At 30.5% G+C, this 11,471-nt stretch overlaps 1 protein-coding gene across 1 annotated transcript; it reads right to left on the bottom strand.

Annotated features, from left to right (window-relative positions):
* Positions 1 to 3,057: 3,057 nt before the first annotated feature.
* LOC105974855 (subtilisin-like protease) lies at positions 3,058 to 5,395 on the bottom strand. Its single transcript, XM_013000014.2, has one exon. The coding sequence runs from the start codon at positions 5,338 to 5,340 to the stop codon at positions 3,115 to 3,117; it is 2,226 nt and encodes a 741-aa protein (XP_012855468.2). The 5' UTR covers positions 5,341 to 5,395; the 3' UTR covers positions 3,058 to 3,114.
* Positions 5,396 to 11,471: the final 6,076 nt, after the last annotated feature.

Raw genomic sequence — 11,471 nt, 5'->3', positions numbered from 1 at the left:
CGCAAGTGCACGTATCGTACAAGTAATATAGTGGACTAAAAGTCCGGATATCGAACCCACAGGGAATATTTAATTATCTAATCCTAGACGCTAAATTCTACCAATTATTATCAAGCCCACCCTACACAGTCGAATTTTAGAGAGAATTAACTAAATTAAACTAAATTAAAAGCAAGCAAAAACAAGAAAGCAATTTAAACACGAAGATCAATCAAAGTAGACAAGCCTAGGATTTTATTTTTCCCCCTATGTGATTATTACTCCCCCAATTCCTTCAATTATGCAAGTTATTAACCCGGATTATTAACCTGAGATGCTAAAATAATCATAACCCGCTTCCGCGTGTATTACGATTCTAATACTCTAGATTCAATTACTATATTCCTATGCAATTAATTCTAGAACACAGCATTAAGCACAAATCTCAATAATGGCTACCTAAGAGATTAACTATATTCCTATGTTAATACCACAAAGGCTCTTCTACCACAGTTCTAATTATTAATCCGATCTTCCGATTCATGCGATTAACAATAACATAAAAGCACATAAGTTGATCAAGTTCATGCACTTAATAAAACAAGTAGAAGAAATAACCCGGAATTAAAACTTGCATAAAATCATAGAATTGGGTTCATAAATCCCACATAGGGTTCCAAATAAAATCCTAGAAATAAGTAATTTAGCTACTCATGATTAAAGGAAAAACGCAAATAAAATAAATCATAGACGATAAATCTATGCTTGGAGTCTTCGAATTCTTCGTCTTCGTTATTGCTTTGTTGCTCTTGAAATTGCGTGAAAAAGATTCATCCCCAATTGTGTGTTTGGCTTGGTCTTATATAGGGTGAAGAACTTGGGGAAGAAGGCAGTTTCCTTGTGCAATTAAAATCCCTTTACTGCGCAACTTCGGGGTATGGGACGGGGGTCCCATAATTTGCCCTAAAACTGGGACGGGGGTCCGAGCCTTGTTTCTTCAGAATTTTGATATTTTCACTTTTGACCCATATTTTCGCCAAAATTGCAGTTTTGACCCCATACTTTTCCAATTCTTCAATTTGTACCTAAAATACAATAAATCAACTTTTTAAGCACCAATTATCATTAAAACACACCAAAAGCCCAAATAAAAAGGTACGATAAAGTGTAAAAATATACACTTAACAGTATGCCAAGAATGTATGTAACTTAAAAAAAATGCCTTTTTACTTATATTAAGGATATTTATGTTTAAATATTTTTTATCTATGTTTCGAGTATTTATAAATAACATCTACAAATATATTATATTTAAATTTTAAAAACCGATTTACAATTAATCACCGCCGCACCGATTAATCGTGAGTCGGTCCCTGACCGCCTCCGACCCGATTACCGCTTTTTACAACCTTGCTCCAAATTAATTAGTTGAGAAAAAAATAATATCAAAGATATTTTTAGTGATTTTTATGTTTTTTTTACTATAATCTATGCACATTTTATTAATTTTCTTAATATATGTGTAATAATCCTAAACGACCTTGGAGGGATATTTACTACTACAATTTTGAATTTGAATTTGATGTAAACTTTGAAATAAATAAATATAAAATGCCTCCTATTTGAACTCTATAAACCAATAAATTACTTGGAATTCACAAAATTATATTAATTTAGTGGGCGGTGAACAATCCAACATTAATGTTGTTTGGATTTGAAGCCCCATCTTACGTTACAATCTTGTAACGTGCCCATGTATTTGTGCTATTAGCTCTGGTCACTTTCCTCAACCTTAACTCTAATCATGTCGTTTTTTCTCACAAACACCGATCACCGTCGACATGCAACCTTCGGACAACGGTCCGGCGAAACCTAAGGACTCCATAGGGTCCTCTCACAATGGCATGTCTGCACAACGTACGTCCCGCTTTAGTAGATAAAGTTCATAAGTAAAAGACTAAAATATCTCTCCACATTTATATACTTAATTTTCATCCATTTAACCTTAATTTTATCTTAATTCTAGGACGAGGGAGTTCAGTGAACTCATCGACTATGAACATCTACTTATGTATGCCAATATCATCACTGTATTGTAGCAGATGAGACTCAATTCACATATACTAAGTGTTAGTTTCAAACGGAAAATGCCACTATCCTAATTATTGGCGTAACTCATCGACTATGAATTTGTTTAATAGTTATCTTACCAAATGAATTATATCTCATGATTCTCCTAGATCAATTCATAGTAATTTAATAATAACTATATGGTCTATATCAATGCATAATAAAATGGGAAATGGATATAGCCTCGCAAAAATAGAATTTCATTAATGACCAAAATAGATTGTTTACAAGTAAATATGCAAATACCACAGCCCCAAGTTGGCTTATTTGTCACCTACTCTAACACTTTCTTCCTTCTCTTCACCCCTCTTCTATAGTTATCCCTTCGAATTGATGGAAAACGTGTTTATATATTATGGTATAGTTATAAAGAAGATAAATCGAACAATCGAACCAACAATTTTACGTAATAGTGTTTGGGAAATTTTGACTGTAGTGCAGTAGGGTAAAAGGGACGCCGCAATTGATGTGACCGAAACCCGAAAGCCGAAGACCTACTAATTCGACTAAGTATTGTAGCACATAAGAATGCGCTCTTGCTCAACAATAGATGATTTGCTTCAGATAAACTGACCTTATATTTCCAAGCACCTAAACAACTTATAAAAATTAAAAATAACTTAAAAGCTACATATCCAAATATCTTAGAAAATAATTTTTAAATCTTATAAAATATTTTAAATAAACTTATTCAACGGGCTCCCAGCTAGATCGGCGACCAATCCAATTAAAGATCAATATCATTAATGTGAAATGATAGTTGAAGATAGTGACGTTTTTTGTGACGGCCGAGAAGGAAAAAAAATAAATTAAAATTATTAAGCCACCCCCATGTTGGAAACAGTCAAAGAATAATTGCCGGCTTACTTCATTCGCATACTTTTATTTTCTTCCACATTTTTTTTATTAAACGCAACGCGTAGTAGTAGTAGTAGTTAATTACTACTCAAACAATTATATTTTATTGAACATTAATTAATTTCCATTCCTATGATTCACATTGCCTCACTCCACAAAACCGACAATAGGACTTCTAACTGTGTGCCTAGCAGAAGTCCACGTCAGAAATCCTTGTACATACACATTAACTATTGTTGTATTGCCAGATGATCTAGTATAAGTCGTTTGGTAAGTCAACGTCTGGTTGATCGCTGAAAATTGGAGAGTTGTGGGCTCCACCCTGACGTCGACGAGCGGTAACGCGGCTCGAACGGTGTAGACCGAGTTCGCCTCGCCGACGTTGGTAACCGTGCGGTTATACGTCGTTGAAGTGTTTCCGATAACAACCGAAAACGAAGGATAGTTCAACTCTGCTTCGGGTATGCTCGAAATCTCCGCGCACCTAACGACACGGTTCACGATTACCGCCACCTGTTGGTCCGTGTAGTTCAATCCGCAAAGATACGGTACGTAATCCTGCGGGCCCATGTCGTAAACGAGCCCTGGATCGGTTGCCTTGAGTATGTTCACGTGACCGGAGCCAATGGCGAAAACATCGGCTCGGCTTTGAGATTGATCCTCGATCGGATTGCCGGCTAGATTGACTAGGTCGGCGGTTGTCATGATGGCGGACTTTATTGCAGCCGGCGACCAATCAGGGTGCACGCTCTTCAGAAGTGCCGCGACTCCACTGAGATGGGGGCACGACATTGAGGTTCCGGATATGATGTTGAAGTTGGAATTCGTGCCGGTGTTGTTTTCGACCGAGACGTGCCACGCGGCAAGAATGTTGTGGCCCGGCCCGATAATGTCGGGCTTTAAGATGCCGGGGCTCGGCGGATTCGGGCCCCGCGCGGAAAACGCCGCGACCTGCGGGGCGCGGTCGTCGCCGATTACGGTCCCTTTGAACGAAATTGTGGCCGTCGGCGACGCCGTTGAGTTTAGATAGGCCTTGACTCTCAACCCGTCCGCATAGCTGAGATGTGTGGCCGGGACAACGTGGGAATCAGAGTTTGTGGTGAAGCCTTGGCGTTGTTGGTTGACGATTATCATGGCGGTACCACCGGCGGCTCTAACGGCCCGGCCTTTCGCGATTCGTCCGATCCCTCCTCCATTATCGCACAACACGATCATCCCCTGAAGATCGAGGCTTGTCAAAGACGCGGGCGAGCAAAACGAGTCGTTCGGGCTGTAAAAAAGAGGCAAGAGAGTCGTCGGAAAATTGGAAGGCTGATATGTCGATTCTCCGTCCAACTCTTCGTTGTTACCGAGGACTGCGGTCGCCCGGATTTTCCGATCAACCGAGCTAGCCCCGACGGTGAGAATCCACGGAGCACCATTTTGGATACTACCATAAAATGGGCCATTGTTTCCGGCTGAGGCGCTCACAAATATACCTCTTTCGATTGCACTAAAAGCCCCCACCGCAATGTTCTCAGCAAAAAAATCTTGAGCGGGCCCACCGAGTGAGAGAGAAATGATATCGACGCCGTCGTCGATTGCAGCATCCATCGCAGCCACTATATCGCTCTCCTCGCAGCCAGTATTGCAAACCTTATAAGTAGCTACATGAGCGAGAGGCGCGACCCCAGCCGCAGTTCCGTTCGCATTACCAAACACGTTGGCGCCCGGCACGAAATTCCCGGCTGCGGTGCTAGCGGTGTGGGTCCCGTGCCCGTTCTCGTCGGACGGGGTCCCGTTGCCTATCGTGAAGAATCTGGCACCGATGAGCTTGTTATTGCACCGCGCAACGGTGGAGTTGAACTCGCACCGCCCCCTCCACCTAGCAGGGGGCGGGGGCATCCCATCGTCGTTGAACGACGGGTGGTTAGGGTTCACACCGGAGTCCAATACTCCGATGATTACCCCTCTGCCGTAATTCGAATCCCTCCAAAAACCCGTGTTTTGATTCAAGCCCAAGAAGTTGGGTGAATGGGTTGTGTGGAGGGAGAGTGTCTTTTGAGGCCGGGCCGAGATGAAACCGGGCTTTTTCTCCATGGCTTTAACTTGCTCGGGCGATAATCGGGCCGAAAATCCATGGAAAACGTTATGGTAGGAGTAGATTATACTCGGCTCATCGGTCCACGACGAGGCGGATAAAGTAGACGCTAGAAATGTTTGGTAATAGGCTTGCAAGTCTTGTGTAAGAAGACTACTAGTGGTTAGAGTTGGGAATGAAGGCAACTCAACATGTACAATATATGTTTGTAAATTGCTATCTTTTGATCTTACAAAAATTGTATTGAAACATAGTACACACGTTAGTGTGAGAAAGAACGTGTAGTAACCCATGATTGAGGATTAATGAAATGATTGTTTTGTGAGAGAAAAAGAGAATGAAATAAGCATATATATAAGTATAATTCATGGTCCACGCGGTATAGTCTTCTCACTTTAATTAAATAATAGAGTAAGGGGGCCAAGGGGGCCAAATTGACTGGGACTATTTTGTCTAGATGTCAAATTTATTGGTTCTTGATTGAACTAGCTAGCTAGAAAATTGTAGAATGGGTCAATTTCAAAATTAAATTAAATGGAAATGTCACAAGTGATAGACTATTTGAATTTTCAAGGAAATAGTAAAAAGAAGAAAAAAACAAAAGGAGAAAAAATGAAAAGAAAAAGACATTGATAGTGTAAATAGGAAAGAGGAAAGAAAGAGATTGAAGTGAAGACCAAGACCATGTCATGTGCAGGATTATTCCGTGTTTTTCACTGGGTGTAGCATTCGATACATTCGATACAACATCGAGTCCTAAAGATGTTATACTTGTTGAAATACACCATTAATCTACACATAATAACACATACACATACACACATACACACTCATGTATGTGTGTATTGAATGTATAACTATTTGTATAAATTTATGGTGCAGGATCACCCGATGCTTTTCTACACCAGATGTAGTATCTTATAGACCGAGCGTCAATTTGATCTTCCAAAACTAAATAAAAATCTAGAAATATTCACTCGGTATAAATAACTAGTCAGTTACAAATAAATATTACTTTATTCCCTAAACAACTATCTCATAATATATATATTTTTATCCTATACATCCAACCATGCATGACACTTGACAGCTAGAATAATAATTGTTTCTTCTAATATACAAACAAATATAATTAACTAGTAATTCACCCGATGCACGGGATCAATTGTTTTTTAAAAATTATTTTGGTTAAAATAAAACGAACGAAAACTTTGACCAGTTGACATACATGTAAATAATACCAAAACAAAATGTTTTATTAAATCAAAATATACATTTGTTTGTGATTTACCTTCATATTCGCTGAAAATCTTTTGTGCACACAACATTGCTCGTAAAGTTAGTTATATCGCCCGATTTTGAGTTGATAAATATATTTATCTCAAATCTACTTTTAACTCTGGACATTGCGGCGTACAATTGCCGATGCCACCCTAATATTGACACTAATATTACACAAACAACAACTACTAATACTAATGTACTAAAACCAATTTGATAATACTAATACCAATATTAATATTAATACTAAAACCAACACTAATAATAAAAATATTAATGCTGATACCAATATTAATACGATGATTAATACTAATAGCCCAATACTAATATTAATATCAACACTACTATTAACCAACCCTCATACTCGTTTGTTATTGATAATGATACTAATACTGATAATGATACATATACTAATATTGATACTGATACTAATACTAATACTAATACTAATACTAATACTAATAATAATAATAATACTTTTACTAATTAATACTAATACTAATATTAAATACTAATACTAATACTAATACTAATATTAATACTAATACTAATACTAATACTAATATTAATACTAATACTAATAATACTAATATTAATACTAATCCTAATATTAATACAATGATTAATACTAATAGTCTAATACTAATATTAATATCAACACTACTATTAGTAATAATATGCCAATTCTAATACGAATATTTAATGTTCAAACTAATATGCCAATACCAACACGAACACTAATACTAATATCAATATCAATATTAATACTAATACTAATACTAATACTAATACTAATACTAATACTAATACTAATAATAATACTAATACTAATACTAATACTAATACTAATACTAATACTAATACTAATACTAATACTAATACTAATACTAATACTAATACTAATATTGATATTAATACTAATACTATTACTAATACTAATATTGATATAGTGATATTGATATTAATCTTAATACTAATATTAAAACTAATACTAATACTAATACTAATACTAATACTAATACTAATACTAATACTAATACTAATACTAATACTAATACTAATAATAATACTAATACTAATATTAATACTAATACTAATACTAATACTAATACTAATAGTAATAGTAATACTAATACTAATACTAATATTGATACTAATACTAATATTGATACTGATATTGATACTATTAGTATTATTGATACTGATATTATATTGATACTGATACTTATACGGATACTGATACTGATATTTATACACATACTTATACTCATACCCATACTCATACTCGTACTCATACTCATACTCATACTCATAGTGATAATTGATACTGTTATAATATTAATACTAATATTGATATTGATATGGATACTAATATTAGTACTAATACTAATACTAATACTAATATTAATACTAATATTAATAATAATACTAATACTAATAGTGATACTGATACTGACACTGAAACTGATATTGATACCGATATTGATATTGATACTGATACTTATACTAACACTCATACGTAAGTAATGTTGACATAATTATAAATTAAATGTTTAAATTTAGTAATTTTTGCTTAATGAAATTAGTGATTATTTGTTTACTATTAGTTGAATAAAATTATTATTATTTGAAACAAATAAGAAGAAGATACATAAAACATGTGTCAAATGTAGGTACTACTACTTGTCAAAAATATAGTTTTCATTCAAACTTTATATAGAATCATATCAATTAATATCCATTATTAATTTCTTTGTTTCTTAATTATTATTCTGAGTATATGATAAACAATAAAAATAAGTTTACGATTGATATACTTAAACATAAATTAAATAGCAAAAGGAAATTTCTAAAGGAAAAGAAAAAAGAAGATTAACACATATAATATGAAGTAAATAACAAATTATGAAACAAAAATCTGGAAATACAACTATCAATATATAATGGGTATCCAGAAAATATGTGGGTATCATCTATATATATATAATCTGAATATTAAAACATATTAAAATAATATTGTAGTTTTAATTGTATGTACTAATTTAAGACGATAAATAATCAAGTATAATTAAATTAAAAAAAAAATACAAATATTCAAATTTTATACAGATATTGCAAAAATTTTAAAATAATTAAAACGAAATGAATATTTTTTTTCAAATCATTCCAAATACACTAAAATTTCATAAATTATTCGATTGGATATTTAAATTACAAAATTATTAACATAACTATTTAATTAAAAATTTAAATAAAAATAATACTAAAAAAATCTAAATATTACATTTTTCGAAAAAATAAATAATAAATAAGATAATAGAGATTTAAAGAATATAAAATTTTAAAATAATATATATAGACACACACATGTGGTAAATCATTAAATGAGTGTAGAAATATTAAATATGTAACTAAAAACAAAATGTCAACTAATCAATTGAGGAATACACTTCATCAATTGAACTTCAACTAAGCAATTTGGAGATATGACATAGACATTTGTCACATTTCTTTCATAGATGTCATAGATCCTCCTTTTATACTATATATAGATGATAAATACAGTTCTATTTACAATAACAATAAAAATAAACAAATAAATATGATCCAAATTTATTGAAATAAAATTATAGAAACTAATATGAACGTACAAATTAATAATAATATATGTACATATGAACAAAATAGATAAAAATAGATAAAAATAAGCATTACTAATGGACACAAAAATTAATATTTTTACAAAAATATGTAAACGCTAAATAATCTATTACATGCTAAATCAAGTTCATTAATCTCAATTTTTTTTTTCATCGAAACCAAACTTACAATCATCTCATGTATAATATACACAAATCATATTTATGCGTGTTATACAACGTCGCAGGGCGATGCACGGGATCAGTTCATGTGAATCGAATATCTTATATATAGATATATATTATATATAGATATAATATTTTTTGAGGGCATAGATCCTCTTTTTATATTATATATATATATATATATATATATATATATATATATATATATATATATATATATATATATTCTCAAATATTATTGCATATGAAATAAAATTATTATTACCAAAATAAATAATGTGATATGCAAATACAATATATCATCCACTCCGAACTAAGGAAGTTTTTCCTCTAGTGATCCATATAAAGATACATAATGCACATAGGATTCTTCTTTCTTGAAATGTAGTAAAATAATTATAGAAAAAACACTTCATATTAAACATGTGAATAAAAATAAATAAATTAAAATATTAAAATAACAAAAATCTTCGTGTAAAAAATATATTAATGTAAAATATTAATACACAAATAATATATTCAAATAATATTATATTTAAATATATTGAAGTTATAATTAAATTACGATTTTAAGTTGAAAAATATTTACAATGCATAATATATTCAAATTAATGATAGTATATTTAAGTAATTATTACATTACAATTTTATTTAATTTTTTTTTCCATTTATACATTCATTGTACGCTGAAAAATATTTTTATGTTGAAGTGTTAAAATTAAAGATTTAATAAAAAATATAATGAATTATAGAAAATTTTAAGTGTAAAATAAATTATTCAATAAAAAGAAAGTTGTATTTCATATCACGTAATTGTATTTAGTTAAAACTTTTAGTCGTTTGAAAATCAATGTCATATAGGAAACTAGAATTAGATCAAATGGAACAAAATTGAATAACGCATTTATTCATTTGAATTATCATATAATTTATTTTCAAATTACAAAATGTACATAACCGGAAAATTAATATATTGTTTACGATTATTCAAATAAAAAAAATAAACTAAATTTACATAATAAATTACACAATCAAAAAACAAACACGTTTATAGCAACATTTTGTATGTCACATTATTAATTTAAAACAATAGATTGGTAGGATATAGCGTTCACCATCTTGTCCAGTTCTTGAAAAATCTTTTTGCATATTATACAAAAATCTTTTTGCATATTATACAAATAATACTGGTGAGGTTCTGCAAAAAAAAAAGAAAAAAAAAGAAGATATGAAACAAAATAAGAACAACAAAGATTAAAAGCAAGATTAACATTTAAAAATAATGAAATAAATAGTACATGAAGAACAAAAAAGAAAAACATAAAATAAAATAATAGTTCGTTATTATCAATGCAAAAAGAAATGGATATTAAAAATTAAAAAACGACAATACATTAAAAAAAAATTAGTACGCCATAATGAAAAATGAAAGAAACCAAAAAATAAATGTATAAAACGTAAAAAATAATATGAACGAAGAAATAAAATGAAGAAAAACATAATAAAAACGAAATTCGATATGTAAGAAATTATGAAGAACAACTAAAGATTCAACCGAAATAAGGAACGACGGAATAAGAAACGAAAACAATGTAATATGGAAAGGGTTGTAAAAAATGAATGAAAACAATGGAGTATTTATAGGGTTTAAGATGAGAAGATTTTTTTATATTTTGTTAAAATAGGAAATTATTTTATATGTGACACTAATACAAAAATATAATTATTATGGACAAACATGTAATACATCAATTATTTTAAATAATTCAAACTCACCCATTGGGGTTGAAGGTATTTACTAATAATATTGATAACAAAATGTATGGAAAAAGAATGAAATGAATGAGTTGGGGTTGAAGGTATTTATACTTAACTTTTACATTCTAAATAAGTAAATAATTTTTTTTAAGGAAAACATATATTTTATGTATTAATGAGCTAAACCAAATTATGGAATTAAGATATTGATGTTATTTACTCCTAATATCATGGACCGATTATTTAGTCCTAAATTCCTTAATAAAGTCAAACAAATCAACATTTATTAAAATTGAAATCATGAAATTTAAATTTAATCGATTTTGTAACTTTTATATATATATATATATATATATATATATATATATATATATATATATATATATATATATATATATATATATATATATATATATATATATATATATATATTATTTCCATGTATAATGATATTTGCATATATTAATAAAATATTAATTTTATTATATTTCATTTGATTAATTAAAAAAATACTAAATTCGATTATATATATATATATATATATATATATATATATATAT

Source organism: Erythranthe guttata, chromosome 5 (genome assembly GCF_056151865.1).
Source record: "Erythranthe guttata isolate IM_541 chromosome 5, IM_541, whole genome shotgun sequence".
In the NCBI taxonomy this organism is placed as follows: Eukaryota; Viridiplantae; Streptophyta; class Magnoliopsida; order Lamiales; family Phrymaceae; genus Erythranthe; species Erythranthe guttata.
The sequence above is the reverse complement of the archived record's forward strand: the minus strand, read 5'-3'. Positions and strand labels throughout refer to the sequence as shown.